Source organism: Pollachius pollachius (assembly GCF_949987615.1).
Source record: "Pollachius pollachius genome assembly, chromosome: 2".
Lineage (NCBI taxonomy): Eukaryota > Metazoa > Chordata > Actinopteri > Gadiformes > Gadidae > Pollachius > Pollachius pollachius.
The window spans coordinates 17,025,596-17,048,032 of NC_136935.1; the positions used below are offsets into that span (position 1 = coordinate 17,025,596).

A 22,437-nucleotide genomic window follows, 5' to 3' on the forward strand; every position below is an offset into this window, starting at 1 on the left:
GAGAGAGCGATAGAGAAGTAATTTAGTGGAGGTAATTGCAGGAGAAATGTGGTATATTTAGCTTTGCTCTTGTAGGGATTTTCAGAGCTAAGTGAGAGAAGGTACACTTTATGAGTCCCAGATGGGAAATTTGGGGATTCAATAAAAGAAAAAAAGGCTAGAGTAAATATCGCCTAAAGAAGGTGTTATGAGATCAAAGTGGGAAGATATGTATGCACATTTACCTCCAGTTTGACAGCTTCGGGCAGCTTCATCTTGAGTAGCCCTTGTTTGGGAATGTTTTCCTTCCCGCCTTTGCAGCCCATCTGCTCCTTCCTAAGTCCATCATCATCATCATCATCATCATCCTCATCATCCTCATCCTCATCATCATCACCACCACCACGGCCCCCCTGGTCATCAAGCATCCCCTTTTCCTCGCCACAGGGATCCCTGCGGAAGACCCCGGGCTCGATCAGCTCCAGCACCTTACCCAGATCCTCGTCCCCAAACACCCCCATGACCAGCAGGCTGTAGAACAGCCGGAGTGGCGGCACCAGCAGCAGCTCAACACTGCCCCCTTCTGGGTCGCGGACGCCCTGCCCCACTGCCCCCACTGCCGCGCTGAGCAGCTCCACGGTGAGGCTCTTCAGCTGCTCCAGGGGGACGCGCGGGCTGCCCGTGAAGACCGAGGGCTCGGGGCCGCCGCCGCTACCTTCTCCGCTAGCGTCGGCGATCCCGTTGCTCGCGCGCACAAAGCAGGGCAAGGAGAGGAGCAACTTGGGCTTGAGGGAGGTGCTGTGGGCCATGCTCGGAATGGGACTAGGTGGACCGGAAGAGCCCGCCCCCGTGGCACCAGAGCCTGGTTGAAGGGTGAGGGAGCTGGTCTGCTCCGTCAGGGGGATGACGTACTCCTGGTTGGTCATGAGGCACGCGGTGGCGCTGGAGCTGAGGTAAACCTTAGCAGAGCATAGCATCAATGATTTAGGTTGCCGACTCACTGGTTTAAAGGTTGCACACCTCATTTGTTGGATTCACTGAAAACACTGGACAAACTAAATCAATAGAGAAATAGAGCATCTCTAATGTGTTATTGATTGAACAATTCGCTGTTGAACGAATGTAATAATAAAACAGGGGAGGACAGAAAAAAAGCCTTGTTACCTGAATGAGGAGTTTATATAAGGCTGTTCGCAGCGGCCCAGGGAGATAGGGATTCTGAATAGCATAGAGGAGCTGGGATTGGTCCAGGTAACTGCAGAGGGCGTGGCTCACCCTGGCGTTGCCAAGGGCACAGAGGGAGCAGTAGAGGAGGAGGGTGTGGTGATGAAAGGTCAGGAGGTCATGACGTTCCGACAGCTCCAAGATGTCCACGCACCTATGGACAGGGTCAGGGTTATCAGTAAGATGCTGATGATTTAAAATTGTGTTGCCTATTTTGATGACTTTATTGATTATTATTATATGTGTTTTCCAAAAATACATTTTCATTAATTAACAGCAACCTGCCATAGAGATTTGCACCCGTATTCCTACTAGAGGTTTGATTCTATACTGAATCCGAAGTCGGCCTTGAGGAATGGGTAGGAATCTTGAAGGCAATCCAATCAAAGTATGCCTTTCTGAATAATAGAGTTGCTATGAATAACATACTGTTGCTATGGACGCCGTATGTTTTAGACTCAGAAGAAGCAATAAACCATAGGAACCAACGATACCCGTTTCTGGGTAAATGTCGGTGTCCATTATCCCTGACGTAACCTTAAACCTTACGCATCAATCACTCTGATCCTACATAATAAGGTCACAACAGATTTAAATGTTATACTACATTGCAGCATTTGCGAATGACCCGTGACACCTCTACTCCCAACTCTCATCATTTGCAACGTGTTTGTGTCATTCAAATTTCTTTGTAATCCGCAAAATCTGATTGTTATGCATACCTTGACAGACCGCTGCATGAGTTAACTCCATGTGTCAATTAGGTTTTTGTCACCAGTCCATCACAAATGATGAGATGTAAGTATTTCAAAATGGGTTTTCCCTGCTACCACACAGGCTTTGCGAGAGGAAGTAGGATATTCCATCAGCTAATTCATACCACGTTATTTAAAATGTGTGGTTCAAATCCATTCAGCAACCAAGTTTTGATTAGATGCATCATGCAAGAGCACCCAAAACATGACTCTTAATATTCATTTCCTACATAGAAGAATTAAAAATGTTCAAACCAAACAGTAAACACAGGGCATCTCTTCCCAACCTGTTCTCATCTGGGATGTGGAGGTTCATGACCTGCAGCGGCTCGGAGCACTGCATCTGCCAGCCGCGGCGGGCGTCCAGCCGCGCCGCCTCCACCCTTAGCGTCTGCTGGGGCACCCGGGCCCAGGAGACGGGGCTGAGCTGCTGGACGTGCAGCCTGGGAGGGCACTGTGGAGCCGTGTTGGTCCTCTGGCTGCGGAAGAGACCCGCTGACAACGGCATCACGTTCTGCAGGGCAATGAGAACAGAGACAAAACATCCAGATATAAACACAGAGAGAAAGTATAACAGCCAGTGGATGTGTTGGCAGCAGTGGTTACCTTGACACAACCCAGATTGAACTGAAACATTTGGGAGGCAGTGGGCCTAACGAAGACGGCAGGGAACAGCCTTGTGCTTCCCTCCACCTGGACGATATGCAAGAGGGGTATGGATTATCATCACGGCGCAAAATCAGAAACAGGGAAGCCAGATTGTAGTATGACACTGTGTGGTCTGTGCTGCACTTGTATTCTATATAACGCAGCAACATTTTGTAAAACATTACAAACAATAAAGACTTAGATAAAGACTACATTTGTGTAGATATCTATGTCTTTATCTTTATCTATATGAAATAAAACAGCAAATCAACAGCAAAAGAAAAGTAGATGCTTTTTGCACAGGTGAATATCGCCCCGAGCGCTCTATGCTCCTCCCACCTGGTAGAAAGTGGCCATGTCCACTCCGCTGGACGTGAAGGTGAGCAGGCCGCTGGCGCTGTTGACCAGACAGCCGATCTCAAGGCCGGCGCTCCTCCGGCTCTGGGACAGGCCGGTGGCTTCTCCCGCACACACCATGTAGCAGCTACTCCGCTTCACGCTGAGCACACACACCACATGCACGTAGTCGTGACACACTGGGTATCCGTTTGATGAATTATTATAATCAAACTATTTTAATAAAAAAAGTGTTTTATTCATTCTTATGAATAAACACACTGGGTATCATTAGTCTTCAACTAGATAACATCGGGTTCCAAAATGTCTGTTTAGGGGCTGGCTGGTAAGCTTTAATTTCAAGGTATTTTTTCTAAAGTTACGGAGATATTGGATATTCAACAGATATTCACGCTCCTGAATACAGCGATGCGACCTGGGGAAATTAAACGTGATTACAAGTATGAGTCCTACATGTTTTTTTCAATAAAAAACAAGAAAACGCCTGAGATTTGGACCGGTTATATGTAAGAAGGGCCCTTTTTTCCTGTCTATCCATTATTCTATTTGCCTTCAGTATTTAAACCCAGCAAGAGGCAAATTGCATTTTAGACACAGATCACTGTAGACCACAAAATGTCACACATTCTGCAATGACTTCCATCACCACCAGCACACCTTGTATGTTCCTTTTTTAACAGATACTGTCATATGCTGTCTACCCAGGTGTGACAGGGTGAAATAATAGCTGCCGCCCAAGCCTAACCTCCAGCGACATCCAGGATTCTGTTCAATTCTGGACAAATATCACCGTGCTGATGATCAAAAGGGTGCTCAGGCTGACCTCTCCTGCACCTTGCCACTCTCGTCCCCCAAGGTCACCGTCACCGTGCGGGTTCTGTCAGGGTCGAAGGTGGGCCCATGCTGGTGGAAGTCAGAGGTCACCCAGCCCACCCACACATTGAAGGGGTCCTGGCCAGGAAGCACCCGTACTGAATAGTAATACTGGAAAAAAAAAAGTGAAAAGGAGATCTGTCATGATCTTTTATTGTTGATAATGAAATGTATAAGAGCATAAGAGAAATAGTTAATCAGTGAATTCGGAGACAGCTCGTTTAGAAACAGGTTGGGGCTAGCTTTGTCTTGGAAATGATCACTGTAGCCACGAGTCATTCCTGCCCCATACCTTCATAGGGTTAACAACATAAAACCACAAACAACATGAATAATGTTTTCATGAATGAATATCAACTAAACAAATGAAGAACATCATGTTCCAGTGAAAACTCTCTTAAAGGGTTCCTACCATTGAGCTCTGCACCAGACAGCCGTTGTTGTCCTTCTCCACGAGCACATCCTCCAGGAGCCGGGCGGAGGAGTTGCCGCAGACCAAGCCCGGTTTGTTCTTCTTCAGCATGAACCTTCTGCAGGACACACAAGCTTTGGTTGGTTATTGACTCCTCATTGAAGTCTCTGAGAACACATCGAGGGAGAACCTATATAAATGCTGGCGAGGTTACAAAGAGAATGCAACCATAACAATATTATACGCATAGCGTTAAAACCTTACATTTACACATTGTAAACGCTCAAAAAATTTACCATTGAAGGCGCACAAAGATGTACAAATATTGTTTTGCAGCAAAAAGTGTTTTGCAATTTATTCCAGGAGTAAAGTGCACCAAAGGGAAAGAGGTCCAATCCAACTCTTATTTTAGCCAACATGCAGTATACCCAGTCCTGAGAGAGGTCTGGTGACCTCCTACGCTCCAGTCGCACACACACACACACACACACACACACACACACACACACACACACACACACAGACACAGACAAACACATATAGAAACAGACACACACAAACACACACATAAATATAACCACAGACACATAGACAAATACCTTAGACACAGACCAGACGAATAGACAAACACACACACACACACACAAACACTCTCAGGCTCTCAGGCTTCTCCGCTGTGTTTTCCTTTCTGCTCACCCTCCGTTCCCCACCTACCGCTGCTTGAGCCTGGATGTTTTGTCGTGGCTCTGGTCCTTTTGGTTCAGCTCGTCCCTCGATCCAGAGAACCCATGGGCAGACTTCATTAGCACCTCAAAGTCTGAGTCCACCTCAAACTCCTCCATTTCCTTCCTGCCTGTGGGCAGACCCAGAAAGTTGAGAAAATGAAAAACGAAACAAAGTTAAACAGTATAACGTTTGTGACCTCGTTTTAAGGTTAAGGACAGACAACAGAGGACGATGATACCATGGGGCTTAAATATCAGTGAGACCAAATGGTAATTTTAAATCTACATTTTACGTAAAATAGGCTTATGTGAAGCCCTTTTTAAGTCATATGGACAACTGTACATTAAGGGCAAAGTTAATTTATATTCCAAAAAATTTCAGATAAACGAAGCAAAGGTCATTTATATTCCATCTTCAATATAATCCACACAAAGGGATGACCTAACCATTGCACTTGTATTGCGCTGTATTGACAGGTTGAAACCAACCTGCATGAACCATAATTAATACAACCAATACAAGCCAAGCTGGCCCCTAGCTAAATGCTATTTCTATGTTAAAGGTCCCATGGCATGAAAATTTCACTTTGTGACGTCTTCTAACATTAATATGAGTTCCCCTAGCCCGCCTATGGTCCCCCAGCAGCTAGAAATGGTGTTAGGTGTAAAAACCAGCACTAGGTATCCTGCTCCACCTTGAAAGCTCAGATACTTCGATTTCGAATTTGGCCCCATATGTCGTCATAAGGGGTTAAGTTATCTCCCCCTTCTCTGCCTTGCCCGCCCATAGAATTTGGCCAGCCAATGAGACAATGCCGCGAGGCCCCACCGCCGCGAGGCCCCACCGGCGTGAGGCACTAGCGCCACGAGGCCTCACCGCGGCGAGGCCAAAAGCTGTGTGCGCCTCCAGATTATATTATGAATCCGAGCCATTGCGATACATCCACTGTAAACCCTAGTGCATGGTACCGTGGCCGCAAGCTGCTCATGGCCTCACCCCCACCCTCCACCTTGACCCGCCACTAAAAAACGGCACGTTTGTGGAAAGCTCATTGTGGGACTGGCTCGTAGTGGCTGTAATTCTGCACAAAGGCTGGATCTTGAAAGTCTTCAAATACTGTATTAAGGGCCCACTAACACCTATATATAAGCATCCATAAAGTAGCATGGCATGGGAATTTTAACCAATAAGAAACAATATGACTTGTGGAATACTTACTTGGAGACACTGGGCTGGTGGTCCCTGGGAGAGCACCCCCTGCAGGAGTTGTGAGTACTGCAGCCGTCTGGACAGACATGCTGAGTCGGTAGAAGCCCGTCTCACTGCCTCCGAGGTTAGACAACGCCATCGTTCGCTGAGACACCTTAAGGCTTGGGGAAGCATCGGCCTTCCCACTGTCTCTGGTGACCTTGAGGAACCAGTTGAAAAACACGTAATTCCAATGCAGGGTATAATCATTTCTCATTGCCTTCATCGAAACAAGTACGAATTCACAATCTTTTCAGCAAGGCATCGTTCACTTGTATTACATATATACGGTCAACATTTAAACTGACGCCAGTACGAAAACAGAGAAAAACTCTGCAAGCATTACAGAAAATATAAAAAATAGTCCCAGTTTTGCAGGACGATGCAGCGGCCACAGCACCGCTCCTTAAGACCCAAGTACAATAAAGGTGCCGACTAACCATCAGGTCTCGGTGGTTGGGCAGGACGGAGATGAACTGAGGCTGCCTCCAGCTCATCCAGAGGGGGGGCTCTCTGGCCATGTTGTCGGCGAAGGGCTGGTAGCCCTCCTTGAGGCCACAGCGGGCAAAGCACTGAAGCGTGGCCCCCTGCCTGCCCAGGTTCAGCCTCCCCGCCTGGTTCATTCCAAGGCTCACCGCAGGCAGCAGGCCTGTGAGGTGGGACCAGGGGAATGAGTGAAATCGAGCAGAGCAGTGGAGAGACACAGCGGGAGAGCAGACATTAAACTCTTACTCACCGTCTATATCAAATATTAGTGAGCGGTGCATTCCAAGAATATATAGCTTTGAGTAGTATCAGTGAAGTCAGTATTATTTATAGTATTGAGTATTAGCATTCAAGTTTCTACTATACCACTCAAAATCCGACCACTGTGTCAAAGCTGTCCGGAGCAAGCCAAACTTTAAGCACATAAAAACAGGGTCATGCTACATGGCTATTGGTGACAGATTTATCGATGCGTGCAGAAAGCATTATCGATTGAAACCTGTCACACACCGTCTCCGACGTCAAAGTCTTTGGCGGCCAGCTCCGAGCCCAGGTGGTTGAGCAGCGCCTCCCCGTTGAGGCTGACCACCATGGTGTGCTGGGCCATGTCCAGCAGGCAGCCCACCACGTCACCCCTCTTCCAGGGACAGCCCAGAGGCTCGCCCCCCTGGTGGTACCACTTGGCCTGGAGGGTTTGAGGAAGAAGCCCCAGATGCTTACTTTGTACACTCGTCGACTTCGGCCCACGTCCTTACACCCGCACCATTTAACCTTTTCACTGCAGCAATCGCTTTTTCCTTCAGAATGGGATTTTCTTGCTTCTTGTTTTTCTTCGGCATAACACATTGATTTAGAGAGGAGATAATGGCCAATGTGGACTGGGCCTTGGGCGGATGGGTTTTATTATTTTAAACACAAATAAAACGGAAACCTGAAGTGTTCGCTGCAGTGAGAAGGTTACATGGCGCAGGCATCCAATGTGGATCCATTTGAAAGTCATCATTCATAAAACTTCGGAGAAACTCCAGCTCACCGTGGAGCCGTCAAAGACGTAGGCCATGTCGTCAGAGCCCAGCTCTCCGTCCGGGGAGCATTGCGGTCGAGCCCAGCCCACCCTCATGGCCCCCGCCGTCAGCACCTCAAACTCAAAGTACCAGCGGCCCTGGGTCACCGCGTAGCGCTGGTCGACACGAAACATCCGGCCCCCCTCGGCGGAGGGCAGACAGCAGGGGTCGCTCAGAGCAGCTGCAGTACCAAAGCAAGAAAGTAGTTTGCCCAAAAAAGGATGAAATGAAATATACTACAAAATAAATGCATACAATTATGACCCTCATATAATTAGCAACATGCATTTTCCATTTCTAGTCAAAATTAAGCTTTCAATATTCAATTCAAAATGTATTATTTTAAATCAATACAAAATATTTTTTATAAAATACATTAGGCTTAAATTGCCCTCTTGTTATCGAAAAAAGTAAGCTATTTAGATTGTGCTTACAACCATCAGGGTCCATGCAATAAACCGTGATGGCTGTGGTCTGCTCTCTGAAAGAGGCCTCATCATGGGTCTGAGGGGACAAAGGTGGTGAGTGATGGTTCTCAGGGGGGAGGAGGACGTACTGGGCTCCAGGGCGAGGGGCTCCAAGCTGTATCCGTAGGCCAGCAGGGTGCAGACCGCCTCCCTGGCACTGTCTCTGCCCGCCTCCCTGCTCTGCTCCTCTAGCAGGCCGTACGGCACCAGCTGGGGGCTCCGCTTGGCCTTCCCCTCCTGAACACACCCCCACACAGGCACTCAGAAAGACTAAACCCATTGGCAAGGGCTTGGTGTCTTTAAACAAGTGCTTTCCACTACTTTAAATTGATGATGTTACCTCGATTTGAACCGTTTTGAACCATATATATAATTGCTTAGATTACCACACAACTAACCTTTGAAAATTGCCTAATAAAATCTCTGCTTTCACCAATTTTCCCAACTAACGCCCTGTTGACTATATGACTTTCCAATTCTAGACGTTTGCAGGCGCGCCGGTATTGTTGTGCAGCACCTACCCGCTGAGCTCCATAGGTCCAGCCCTGTCTGATGAGCTGCTTGGCCCAGGCGTTGTGCTCGTTCTGGGCAAGGGCGTCCACGGCCGTCTCCAGGGCCACGCCCAGCACCATCTGGCTCAGGTCAAGCGGGGCGGGTCGGTAGCCGCTGGGCTGCTCATACCTCACATCAACCACAAATCACACTCAATTAGAGGGAATCAATATGTCTGGATCCCAGCTGCCAGACAGACGGATGACAGCACCTCTGCCTGTCTGTTGTTTATAGATATTCACGGTTGCTGTTAGTGTCAAGAATGACGAAATGACGAAAGGTTATCTCAGTCCATATTTTGTCAGCTGTTGCTAATATGAAGTACTAACTCATGAGTTTCTGTATTGGCACAGAAATGGTTTCAGGGTGCGAGCCACCTTGACAGTGGACAATGTGTTCTCTGCTGTGATACCTACTTTGCTGAAAGCCGTATGTACTGAAGGTGTTTCTCAGCGTGGCCGTCTGCCAGCCCAATGTGGAATCCAAGAGCGATGAGCGTCCTTAAGGTGAAATATTGTTTATCAGACAATGCTGGTACACTGAACGTGGTGGCAATGCCAATACTGTGTGTGTGTGTGTTTGTCTTGAGGACATTATCTCAAAGAGGGAGCTTCTCCTACCCAAATCTCATTGAAATTCTGCTTAACAAATTACAAAATAATCCATAAATCAAATACAAAAAAAAAAAAGATTTTAACCATCAGAAATAGTGCATCGTAGTGCATCATAGTTAGATTGGAATCTTAAACTCTCTGATGGAAGGGTTTGAATGTACTTGATTGTTATCTGAGCCATCTGAAGATTCTGGTTCTTCTCCTTCTCAGGAAGCTTTTGGAACTCGACCAGGCCGGGGTCCAAACGCTTAGCCTCATCTCTCACCTGTAGATCAAACACAGCAGACACAACCTCACCCTGACGTTCTTGAGAAACCGAGCCAGACCGAATGTAGTTGTTGCAGAAGAGGCCACAGACATAGAGAGGGAGGTTAATTAGATTAACTATATATATACGATTTTTGCATGTAGTATGTGGCTTGCATTATTGGTGGTCCACGTTGGATCTAAAAGGAGGAGAAATGCAGTTATATCACCAAACAGCAATCCTGAGTTTCTGGACTGTTTGACTTTATGCAGTCTTTATAGACATCACCAGAACATGTTAAGATACGACAGCAGGGTCTGTAGTCCTATGCATTGTTGCTTCCACAGTGCTGATTATTGCTTTGCTCTTACAGATCCATACGCCCAGCCCAGTCCTATCTTGTCCATTGACCAAAGTTCATGGATATTCTCAGCCAGTCTTTCCCGGATGTGTTCCAGTTGTGCAGGCAATTCCACCTAAAGATATAATTTGAGAGAAGCTGTTACAATAAAACAAAACAATATAAGCACTACTACCTCTTGACTTTGTGATTTATGGTAGCAACATTTGTATTTGTACTATTAAGTGTAATACTAAAACAAAATGTTTCCCATTGCTCCATTAACAAAAAAAGGCTAATGCTCTTTGCTTTGCAACCATAAAGATACCAGCGCGAAGCATGTAAAGATGCCCTGATCTCAAACATAGATCCATGGCACTGTCAGTCCACTCCTATGGGATCCCCCCATGCGTACCTTGCTGATGTCCACGGGTGTGGGGGTGAAGGTGGGCGGTAGCAGGGCCATGGAGGGACCCAGGAGCTCCCGCCCCCCGTCCTCGGGGTCCAGGCTGTACCGCTGGCAGGGCTCCACCTTCAGCTTGGCCCCCCCGGGCAGCAGGGCCTCGGAGCACGGGGCGAAACCCGGCGGGGGCAGGAAGCGGAACTCTCCGTGCCGTCCTCCGAACAGGAAGCGCACCCTGGGGGTCAGAGTTCGGACCGAACGGAGAAGGAGTTTGAGCTCATGACATTGACAAAATAATTGCATTGAAACACTCAATCATGTATTATACAAATATATTAGCATCCGAATGCAATGTTTCATCACAGATGGGTAAAAGAGGAGCAAGAATGAGTCAAGGGGGTGATCAACTTTAACCGAAGGGTTATAGGTTCATCCCAAACATCTGTAATATACCAGTCTCTCTCTCTGATGGACAACTTGTACCTGATCATTAATGTCATGTATTTAAAGGATGCACAGTAAGTTGTTTTAGATAGAAGCTTCTTTTCAATGACTTGTTTGATAATAATAATCACTACAATCAGCATTCTGAAAAAGCAGGCACACTAACTAATGGGGAGATGGGGTGAGACAGAACATCAGGAATGGATTCACATCCTTCATACTGACTTGACTCCAGCGGAGAAGCTGACCACAGGGTGCATCAGGCCGTCGCTGTTGAAGTTCTCCAGCATGCCCTGCACGGGCAGCCCGTTGACCCGGAAGGAGATGGAGGGCGCCACCAGGTCCAGGCAGCAACTGACCACGTCTTCGTCTCTCAGCAGGTGAGGGAAGGGAGAACTCACCCGGCGACTGACACAACCTGCACAGTGCACCATGGGGGGTCCAGAGGGTTACGGCAACTGTTAAACATTCTGCTAATGATTGATAGTAAATCCCAGAGCCTCGATGTGTCTTTGGCATATTTTAATTTTGATATCACTTTGAAATTACGCTTTTCAAAAAAAGGTGTGAGAATGTAGCTTTTCAGCGATTGTTAAGTGAATGCAGCATTTGAGTGAGTGTTGATCATTGTCAGTAAATGCTGGTTTCACCCTTCAACTGTTTTAAAGGTCCCATGGCATGCTACTTTATGGATGCTTTAATATCTATATTAAAGCATGTAGCCTCCGGCCTTACACAGTATTTTCAGCCGTGGTGCAGAATTACAGCCACTATGAGCCAGTCGCACATTGATCTTTCCCCAAACGCGCCGTTTCGGTGTCTGTAGCTTTAATGCAAATGAGGAGGAGAGAGGCGGGTCAAGGAGGAGGGTGGGGGTGTGGCCCTGAGCAGCTTGCGGCCACAGTACCATGCGCTCTGTTTACAGTGGATGTATCGCAATGGCGAGGCGCACACAGCCTTTGGCCATGTTCTGCAAATATTCTAGAACACTCCGGGTGCTCCGGCGGGAGTCCTGGAGCTCTATACCTAAATAATATCATATTATACATAGATATCTATATCGTATAATATATATTATCACGGCCGAAAGGTGTGTGCGCCTCCAGACGATATTATGAATCTCAAACGACTGCGTCAGGTTCTCCGACGTCTCTGGTTATTCCACGTCCACATCAATCTGAAGTAGACTGAACCAGGACATGGAGGAGAAAGGGATAGTTGCCTGCGATTGTTAACCGTGATTGTCTCCCGCCCGAGCATCGCTGCCGAGGGACCACCGCCTCGGCAGCAGGCAGCACTTAGGCACCACCACCTTCTGCAGCGGGCAGCGCCGAGGCGGTGGTCCCTCGGCAGCGGGCAGCGGGAAGCGGGGCTCAAGCGGGAGACAATTGAATTGAATTGAAATATATCTAAATAATCGCGGGCAACAATCCCTTTCTCCTCCATGTCGTGGTTCATGTACTTCATGGAGGCAAAGCCAACATTCCTTTCCCCCAATTCCCTCTCAACCATGGCTGAGATAATCCCAACTACGAGTCTCATTGTGGAAATACCAGAGACGAGAGTCCGACGTGTTATGTGCCATAACACCAACAGCAGAACGGTTATCCAAATAACAAAGAAGTATACAACACATGTGTTACAGTCCTGGAGCTCTATATCTAAATTATATCATATAATACATAGATATCTATATCATATAATACATATTATCACAGCCAAAAGCTGTGTGCGCCTCCAGACGACATTATGAATCACAAACGACTGTGTCGGGTTCTCCGACGTCTCTGGTTCTTCCACTTCCACATCAATCTGAGGTAGACTGAACCGCTCGCTGCCTGCTGTCAGCAGCCCACTGCCTGCTGCCGGCTACCCGCTGGCAACAATCCCTTTCTCCTCCATGTCGTGGTTCATGTACTTAAGGGAGTCAAAGCCAAAGTTCCTTTCCCCCAATTCATTCTCAACCATGGCTGAGATAACCCCAACTACAGTCTCGTTGAGGGAATACCAGAGACGTCAAAGAACCGACGTGTTATGCGCCATAACAGCAACAGCAGAACGGTTATCCAAATAACAAAGAAGTGTACAACACTTGCGTTACAGTGTGTGTAATCACAAACACATACACATGTGGCGCATAGCTCATTGTCTCGTTGGCGGGCCAAATTCTCTGGGCGGGCAAGGCAGGGAAAGGGGAAGTGACTTGGCCCCTTATGACGACATATGGGACATTCCAAATCAGCGCGCCTGAGCTTCCATTTTTTCAAAGGTGAGCAGGACATTGCTTGTTTTACACCGAACACAAGTTTTAGCCACTGGAGGACGATAGGCAGGCTAGGGGAACTCATATTAATGTTAGAAAACCTCATAAAGTGAGATTTTCATGCCATGGGACCTTTAATCTGTCTGTACCAGCGGCACCCAAACTGGATCCATCCTGTGTTCCTCCTGTTCACACACCTGACCAGAGACGGAGCCCGTCGAAGCCATAGGAGTAGAGGTCATCTCCCACCCCGTTGCCCCCAAAGCCCTCGCCGGCAGTGGGCCAGGGGTGGTAGCCCTCGGTGCAGGCCCAGCCCACGCGCAGGTGGGTGGGCTCGGCCGTGAGGAAGGGCTCAACATGGTCCACCGCCAGTTCGTAGTACCACCTGCGATGCTGGGCCGACCCATCCCCAAGGGCCAGGAATACGTTGGGCCTCATGCTAGTGGTAAGAGGGCGGAAGACAAGAGGAAAACCATGCGCTTACACAGTGGTTTGAATGCAGCGGGTATAGAACGAGGACAATCACAACTTAAGTTTGAAGCACCATCAGACTAGACTGCACCATACTTCTTTTCATGACTTTAAGGCTTCTTTGCTTGTTCACCTTAAATCGACTTGTTACTACTACTACCTCGTGTATTGTATTGTATATACCTTTGCTTTTAGTTTATAAGTAGACTTTGACATGTTATTAGTTCTGTTCATTTGTTTACTTCTTGTTGCCAATGATTTGGGATGGTGGGAGAGCTCTTATGTGTGTGTGCTTGTTGATGCTACAATGTGGATTGTTTAACATTGTCTAAATGTTCTGTGCCTGAGGACCCCCTTGAAAACGAGAAGCTGCATCTCAAGGGGTTTACTCTCTGATTCAACTTGGAAATAAATAAAACCTCCACATAAGAGGGCGACTGCTGCTCTACCTTGTGACCTGGTTGACCAGCCGGCTCTGCAGCAGCAGGTCTCGGTCAGGGAGCAGGCCGTGACAGATGAGGTTCTGGTTGGAGCGCACGGCCATGCCGTGACACAGAGACAGGGACGACAGCACCTCCAGCACCTGGGGGTATCCGTCACAGTGTCCCACAAACGACACGTTGACAGGGTTATGGAACAATGGTTTGAGGCAGCAGATCTAGACGATACAATTGGGGCCATGGCACTATCTAAAAGAGTCTTAACTGCTGTGTTGTGAAAGAATATCAGTCTTTGAAAATATGTCACATATAAAAGTACATATATTGCAGATATATATATATTCTATATACATAAACATGTGTGCATTGACACAAGAACAAGAAACACAAGAAACACATTTAGGACCTATTTAACAGAACAGATATTGACAAAAACAATTAGCTATTGGATAATTGCTTTTTTCTTTTCTAGGTCTCTCCCATCTCTGCTCCCAAATCCAAAGTAATATATTCATGCATGACCTTGTGATTTCGTCCATGTTTATCCAGGAGGGAAATTATGGATTGGATGTGTCCCCCTTTAATGACATTGAGGGCCTCTGGGCTCTCCAGCACCATGCAGTGCAGAACCTCCAAGACACCTTTAGATGACAGACAGGAGTACGCCTATTACAGGGAGCACCCTAGGCACTGTGGCTGGTTTCTGTATTCATTACACCGATAATGACTGCTAGTTAAAGCCCACCAAGCAAACATCGGGGATTAATGTAGGCTGTCCAAGGTGGTATTTGATCAAGAGTGATGCCCGTCAAAATATCTCCCAAGGTAAATGGAAGAACATGTACCTTTTCCGGTTGCTTTGCAACGCTGATCCAACTGAAGGATCAGCGTTGCAGCATAGTGTTGAGCTACAGCAATGTAAGGCTGCTTTGACTATTAATTCCAAATGTGTTTATCGATTCCAGCAGGCTAAACGCTAAACTACAACTACACCAATGAAATCAACAGCTTAAACCGAATAGAAATAACAATAAATTCCTTGAAGCTTTACGTAAAAGACAAATTGAGATTTGACCATTTAAAATTTGCTAAAAGTGCCTCAAAGGTCCACACACCTGTGGAGGCCTCTGTTCGCTGCAGCCTCTCCACCAGCCAGTCCAGTGAGGAGGAAAACCGGGCACAGCTTCTGCGGTTCCCCCTGATCAGAGACGCTGGAGAGGAACGCAAGACAGTAGACCTTAAGTAATAGCAATTCACAAGGTAGGATGAATCTCATTAAATAACATTCATTAACTATCTGCAGCTAAGATACGACCATTCCAAGATATCATCCTCAATAATTGTACTGGTGAAAAAAATTAATAAAAAAAAATATATAATCTCTGGAGCCATCATTGTTGTTAATTGTTTTCTGACCAATAAAGCGTTATTATGTAGTTCATATCATTATGGTGAATGATCCTCATTAAAGCAAGATCAATGTGTGACGTTTGTATTCCTTCTGACCCAGTAGTTGATAGAAAACATTGAGGAGGCTTTCGCAGCCTTCTCCCTCTCCGCTCCCTCCAACAGACTCAGCAAAGTTAGCGGCGCTGCTGTACAGATGGAGACGATCAAGGCAGTCCACCACCAGGTTCACCACACCCTGGAAGCCAGGAAGGACACACACAAACATAATAACACACAATTAAACACAACACAAAATAACATTAGAATACACAACCCAAATAACACAGCAGGAAGTAGCAAAACACAAAGGCAAACAAAATATGCAAATGCAACACACTAAAATTTCGAAAAAAAACAACACAAAATCATCAAACTAAATACAAAATAACACATACCAATGCCAAATAACAACACCAAATACGCAAAAAAAACACAAAAGCGGTACAAAACGTTCCCTTTGATGTAAAATTGCTAGCATTACAACGTCGGGTGTAAATGTAATGCTATGAGCAATGTTCACTCTGTGTACCTCCTCTTGAAACAGGCTTTGTCTTTTCTTCAAGGTCTTCAGGCCGTTCTGGTAGGTCTCATGCCCCAGTCCCTCCTCTGGGGGCTTGAAGAAATGAATCAGATCCCCCAGACAGAGTCGTATTGTCTCTAGTTGGAGGTTTACTGAGGAGACGTTTTCTTGTTGATCCAGACCATCCAGTTTCCTATAAAAATCAAATATATAATATGAAAAATACACTAAGAAAAGGCATGGTTTGATTATCCAATTGTATAAAAGCTGATATGAAAAGGCTTCCGACAGCGTGACTACACACAATTTTACATAATGAAGGCCAAAACAGGCAGAACTTCCATACCTCGTTTTGTAAAGTCAGTTGAAATCAATCCCTCATCTTTTTCAATAAACATTTAATTGAAATATTTTTAAGTTAGCCATATCATCATCAAGCGGCACTCGTTACTAAGCATGCATAGCAGATCACTGTGTCACAACGTCAATCTAACCCTGTCGTCACTGCCACTGACACACCACGGCCCTAGCTCTCGGTGAACTGAGACTACAGGAGGCCAGTATGGTTGAGGGTGTGAACCTGACGAATGCAGTGAAGAGGTGAACCGCGGTGCGGATGAGCCTGGCGATGCCTGACTCCTCTCTCTGGGAGCGGGAGAGCGTCAGCCCGTCGTCCACGTGACCCTCGCTGTGCAGAATGGCCTGCAGAGGAACCTCGGTTACAGCTGCTCGATAGCCACATGCTAACGTTAATGATCTTAAAGGTGTGTAGGATTCAGTTACACTAAATTCTACATACAGCATCTTTAATTAAAGTTTGCACAGAAATCTCATCTCAATCACATTACCACACAGAGCTCTGGTACAAAATAACAAATTATTTAAAGGGATACACAACGATATCTGTAAATAGCTGTTTGCCTGTCTTACCCAGATTGAGACGAGTTGTTTAATTCCAAAATCATCAATGTGCGGTCAGATGGGGAGTTCTCTGGGTTAGTGTTGGCTTTCCGTTAGCAGCGTTTATTGACTTGCAGAGTTACAGTAGCCTACCTCCTGTTCATGGGAGGGGAATGTCTGCCTTGTGTATGAAAATGTGCCACATAAATAAAGTTGACTTGACTTGTAATTATTTTCCAAAGATCTATATGTGTTCCAAATAGTCAATTACTCAAAATGGATGTCATAAATAACCCAACAACATTGTAATTTGTAACACTGCACTATTTTTGGCGCAGTGATTATTTGTCTACCTGTGAGGCACCGCTGACTCTACCCTCTGCTTCAACCACCCAGAAGCAACAGATTCTATAATTGCACTAGTTGCAAAAATAGTGCCGTATTATCTGTGTGTTTGTAGACAAACTACATCTTGTTGGGTTTTCACTGGCACTCCATTTTTTGAGGGTTCTGAATTGAGTGAATATTCAGAACAAATTTAAATCCTTGGAAAGAAATCAGGAGCTAGGCTAACTCTGTAAGTCAATGGAACAGAAAGCAAATGCTAACCCAGCAATCTCCCCTTCTAGACGCACAATGATGAAACACATGATGGTAAGACAGGCCAAAGCCAATTAACAGATATAATTAATTTAAAATAATTGAGGACCACATCTAGACCATTTGTTTAATAAACTAGGTTTATCTAAGATATTTGTTAACATATCTAACTAAAAGACGCATGGCATTTGACAGTGTGTTGTATTTTTTTTCTAAGAACGTCCACACAAGTCACCAAAAACGATCAGCAAAAGAGCAGTAGTCTACCTTGCGCTGAATGGACCCCATGCGTGCACACTTCCCGTCCACTGCCTGGTAGGTGAGCCACAGGCCGGAGGCTACATGCTGGATGTAGCAGCTTGAGTCTCCATACTTGATCTCTGCCGTGCCCATGCCCTCAACATCCTTTTTAGAGCATGGTTGAGCCTTTTCCTAGATACATAAATGAATACTTTATTGTTTGTCAGTAGCAAATGGGCATAAGTTAAGATAAAACAAGGAGGGGATGAGCTAAACACAATTTATCTGAAGATGCTATGCCAAACAATAAAAAGGCGAACAAAATAAAGTATAGTTGAGCGTGTGACCTCTGACCTTCGAGGGTTGGAAGCAGAAAGAGGAGGTGCCGACGTCAGCTCTGTTGCGCTCCACCAGATGAAGGCCGCCTTCCTCCGTCAGCCCCAGGTACCTCCCGGTGGTCAGGTGGCGCAGGCGGAAGGGCTGGCCCCAGCGGGCGTGGCTCCCGCTCCACCTGTTAAGAAACGGAGAAACCAGCAACAGAACAACCACAATGTGATGTTGTTGTTTTTGTTGTGAGTTGTATTGCAGTTTTTTAAGTGCAGAATACTTTTAATTGCTGTCTTTCTTAAGATCATCATATCCAAAATATAATCGTGGGAACTTTTGCACACTTCCACTTTTTTATTACTATTAATTGAAGGAGACTTGTATATTCGCTCCCCCCTCAATGACCATAGTGGTTGCAGGCTACCTTGCAAGGCGAATGCTAAAATATGTGAATATGGTTCACAGGCAAAAAGCGAGAGGCGGTTGCAAGGAGTTTAAAAGGAGTTGCAAGGAGTCTGTGCATATCTCATGTTTGAACTGAAGAACAGCATGCTTCGATAATAAATAGCTCTGTGAACATAGCTCCAAAAGGACATTCTAGTGATTAAATGTTTTTAACACCAGTCCACAGCGCCTGCTGTTTCAAAGAGGGACCTCTATGCCGTTGCAGTGGGGAAAAAGCAATGCGATACAGAGATAAAGTCTTCAGAATTTCTCAAACAGAAATAGTAACAGATTCTATCAGGACAACAAAATAATAATATAGCACTTATTATTTTAGGACAAAACAATACATATTTCATGCTTTTCTGTACAAAATAAGGAAAATAAAAAAAACTTTAATTTTCTTGTCAGCAGACAAAAAAGTACCATCACAATAGCTAAGCCAATACAGATTGAACACCCCAGTGTGGGTATAACATTACATATACAAACAATAACGGGGCCATTGCTAATACTACTTACATGACACGCAGAATCTCCAGTCTCCAGAGGGAGCAGGCCTGGCTGGACACTGAGCCAATCCCATAATGGATTGTTCTGGATGCACACAAACACACACACACACACACACACACACACACACACACACACACACACACACATAGAAATGATATGAACAATAAAATAGCTCTAGATATCCTTGCTGACACAGTAAACATTGTCTTCAGTTTGGACGGGAGAGGGAGTTAAGGGTTAGGCTCCGACCTTAGCCTCCCGACTGACCTTTGCAGCTCCTCTCCATACTCTCTGGAGGGCAGGGTGAGGCAGGCGTCGCTGTGTCCGTGAAGCAGCCGCAGGGTGTCTCCTCCTTTCAGGTAGCCTACAGGTACCAACCGAGACCAGAGACCAGAGTCAGGCTAATTTTTTCAGGTAGCCTACAGGCACCAACAGAGACCAGAGACCAGAGACCAGATATCAGAGATCATAGTCAGGTTAAAGCTCTCAGGTAGCCTACAGGCACCACCAGAGACCAGAGACCAGAGACCAGAGTCAGGCGTATGTTTCAGGTAGCCCACTAGAGAACAGAGACCAGGGTCAGGCTAAAGCTTTCAGATAGCCTACAGGTACCACCAGAGACCAGAGTCAGGCTAAAGCCTTCAGGTAGCCTGCAGGCACCAGCAGTGACCAGAGACCAGAGTCAGGCTAAAGCCTTCAGGCACCACCGGACATCAGAGTAAGGCTAAAGACTTAAGGTAGCCTATAGGTACCAGCAGAAACCAGAGACCAGAATCAGGCTGAAGCTTTCAGTTAGCCAACAGGTACTAACCAGAGACTAGAGTCAGACTTAAGATAACGTATAATGAGATAAAGCTGTTGAATGTGACATCTGCAGTTATAATTGCGATAGGTAAAGATGAATGATTAAACATCTGAGAGTAGTGCTGATGAGAAAAATCAATGGAAGGATAACCTCAGTAAGCCATCATCAAACTCTGTGTAATGCATAATTATATTTGAGGAGATTTCCATCTTCTTCCAATTTACTGAAATAGTGGTGGAGCAATTAGTTTGCTCTATTCACAGACTGCAGATGTTCTGCAACAGGGCGACGCGCTGGGATTATTGATTCGTTAATCAGGTTCTGGTTCTGTCTGAACCAAAAAAAAAATAGGGTAAACCGTGCCTTGAGCCACTCCACCGACAGAGCAGACCGGCGCCACGCTCCACAGAGTCTGCTGGAAGGCTGCGTCCACCACCACCCTGCCACTCTGCCTGTTGTCCAACACAGTGCCATAGGACAGGTGCTGAAGGAGACCAAAGACCATTACAACATGTTAATCACCAGGATAGTCATAATCAAAACCATACAAAGCACTGTGCTCAACCCCATTCAAACTTGAATTGCACCAATCAAAGACTGGGAAACTCGACTAGGGTATTTTGTTAGGTTTTTTCATCCTGATGAGCAGTGCTGCTCTGTGCCGAGCACCAAAAGTTGAACATATCAAAACTTTTATGTGCCTGGCAAAAATAACAGAAAAACACGAGGTACATCACAACGCACATCGCACACAACTAGGTTAAAAACTCATCATCATGCGTTCCTAATCACCACTTAATTAGAATCAGGGCTTCAGGACCATTTCTATGACCTGTAGATTTGAGCTGGCAACTCCAACTTAAAGATAAAGATAAATAGACTTTCTCAAACACTAAAAAAGGGTAGTAGAAAAAAAGCCATTTGGGTTTAGGGTTAGGGTTGGCAGCTATTTCAATGTTAAAACAAGGGAAAACTACATTAAAAAGCAAAACATTGACTTAATAACGGGATGCTGATTTAATAAACACAAAAAAAACTATTTAGACGACTGTTTTTTTCTTTTCTTGGTGGCATGACATCCATCCTCGTGCAAAGCTCTAATTCTGCTGTGCAGTTTCATTTATGCTTGCACAATGAACAGACCACCTTTTAAGCATTGTAATGATCTTAGGCCCAATGATTCGATCTCTCATTCTTCCAAAGCCACGTCTTTGGAAACTTGGCTTGGCTTAAGCCAACTTACATTACCACAGGGAAAATTCTTAACCGTGACAGACCTATTTATAACACTACAGATTCAAGGTTCAGTTTAGAATAGTTTTTATGTTCACCTCTGCTTCTGACCCTAATTTACTGGTTCACCTGATGATGACAAAGAGCCTTGTCCAGCAAATACTCACATTTACAGAAAAAAGATTAAGCATAACAAATATAAAGCATTTTTTATTTTCACTTGTGCCTGGAACTGAGAGAAGCTTGGCTTTTAGTATTCCTATAGTGTTTGAGTAAGTACGACATCATTGTGTTTGAGTTAATATGGTGTCGGAATAGAATTGACATGTCACGGTTTGACCTCTTAAAATACATTACTCTGACGTTTGTCCTTTTGAAATGCCTCCACTTACCAGGTATCTCTCTGAGGAGATACTGACCAGTATGAGGTCATCTCCAACACGCACCTTCTCGCCCTCTGACCTCTGCATGGATGCTGGGTGGACAGTCCACCAGCATGACTCACCTAACACACATACACACAAACACACACACATGCACACACACACACACACACGCGCAAATGGACACACATGCACATACACGTCACTCTGCTGCAGCCGGGTATAAAACTCCTCATGGAAGTGTCGTGATGATCCAGTTTGAAATGCTTCATTGCAATAAAAATATTACCTTCTTTATCTTCTTGCAGACCAACATCAAATGCAAGCTTATCAGTTGAAGACAGACAAGAGGACAAACAGCTGAGATACTGTGGGTAAAAATAAAGGGTTCAATCAAGTGGAAGCTTTTACAACTTTCCATGATGCATAAGATTTGAGATGCAATTAATTAAATAATGACTGCTTTCCATACATAATACAACATGTATCCATTAACATATTCTATATGCCTCACCATGCCACTGTATGAATGTTGGAACAACACCGCCTGGCCATACAACAGTGTTCGATGACAGTCTGGGACTGCCTGGAAAAACAATACTCATCACAATACCGTCTCATTTATCAAGGGGGCATTTATGAATTAGCAAGACAGTCAAACACAGAGAAGAGGAGAGGCGCGATGAGAAGGAGAGATAAAGCAGAGAGGAAAGAGGAAAAGAGAAGAATGAAGAATAACAAATGAGCAAGGAAAAGAGAAGGGAATAGAATAAAAGGAGAGTGAAGAGACACTCTTACCCCTGCGGTGGGGTCCTCCCTAGAGGCAAGCATCTCTTGAAGGGCTCGGACAGAGAGGCACTGGGCCAGAACAAATGCACACACAGAGAGGTCCGGTGGTACATTCTGGAGAATATATAGAAAAATAAAAAGGAAACGAGGTTAATACAAATATCATCAGGATTTACAGATTATGACTATCTGCATAAATACACAACTTAGACATTTAC

General features: G+C 45.6%; 1 protein-coding gene across 1 annotated transcript in view; it reads right to left on the reverse strand.

Moving 5' to 3' along the window:
• Window positions 1–22,437, reverse strand: part of LOC307070587 (ryanodine receptor 2-like) — a gene marked incomplete at both ends in the record, with an annotated part of 73,918 nt that overhangs the window by 49,342 nt on the left and 2,139 nt on the right. Inside the window, 35 exons of the mRNA XM_079729095.1 lie at window positions 225–938; window positions 1,144–1,357; window positions 2,246–2,472; window positions 2,565–2,651; window positions 2,946–3,105; window positions 3,787–3,947; window positions 4,249–4,363; window positions 4,963–5,101; window positions 6,193–6,382; window positions 6,663–6,871; window positions 7,219–7,393; window positions 7,742–7,953; window positions 8,329–8,476; window positions 8,761–8,920; window positions 9,208–9,291; window positions 9,567–9,670; window positions 10,024–10,128; window positions 10,408–10,630; window positions 11,065–11,257; window positions 13,300–13,541; window positions 14,023–14,156; window positions 14,536–14,654; window positions 15,129–15,224; window positions 15,520–15,658; window positions 15,992–16,175; window positions 16,563–16,684; window positions 17,750–17,887; window positions 18,077–18,233; window positions 19,016–19,090; window positions 19,277–19,373; window positions 20,178–20,298; window positions 21,440–21,552; window positions 21,720–21,798; window positions 21,945–22,016; window positions 22,229–22,333. Coding sequence (XP_079585221.1) covers window positions 225–938; window positions 1,144–1,357; window positions 2,246–2,472; window positions 2,565–2,651; window positions 2,946–3,105; window positions 3,787–3,947; window positions 4,249–4,363; window positions 4,963–5,101; window positions 6,193–6,382; window positions 6,663–6,871; window positions 7,219–7,393; window positions 7,742–7,953; window positions 8,329–8,476; window positions 8,761–8,920; window positions 9,208–9,291; window positions 9,567–9,670; window positions 10,024–10,128; window positions 10,408–10,630; window positions 11,065–11,257; window positions 13,300–13,541; window positions 14,023–14,156; window positions 14,536–14,654; window positions 15,129–15,224; window positions 15,520–15,658; window positions 15,992–16,175; window positions 16,563–16,684; window positions 17,750–17,887; window positions 18,077–18,233; window positions 19,016–19,090; window positions 19,277–19,373; window positions 20,178–20,298; window positions 21,440–21,552; window positions 21,720–21,798; window positions 21,945–22,016; window positions 22,229–22,333 — 5,613 coding nt within the window. The remainder of the gene's footprint in view (window positions 1–224; window positions 939–1,143; window positions 1,358–2,245; window positions 2,473–2,564; window positions 2,652–2,945; window positions 3,106–3,786; window positions 3,948–4,248; window positions 4,364–4,962; window positions 5,102–6,192; window positions 6,383–6,662; window positions 6,872–7,218; window positions 7,394–7,741; window positions 7,954–8,328; window positions 8,477–8,760; window positions 8,921–9,207; window positions 9,292–9,566; window positions 9,671–10,023; window positions 10,129–10,407; window positions 10,631–11,064; window positions 11,258–13,299; window positions 13,542–14,022; window positions 14,157–14,535; window positions 14,655–15,128; window positions 15,225–15,519; window positions 15,659–15,991; window positions 16,176–16,562; window positions 16,685–17,749; window positions 17,888–18,076; window positions 18,234–19,015; window positions 19,091–19,276; window positions 19,374–20,177; window positions 20,299–21,439; window positions 21,553–21,719; window positions 21,799–21,944; window positions 22,017–22,228; window positions 22,334–22,437) is intronic.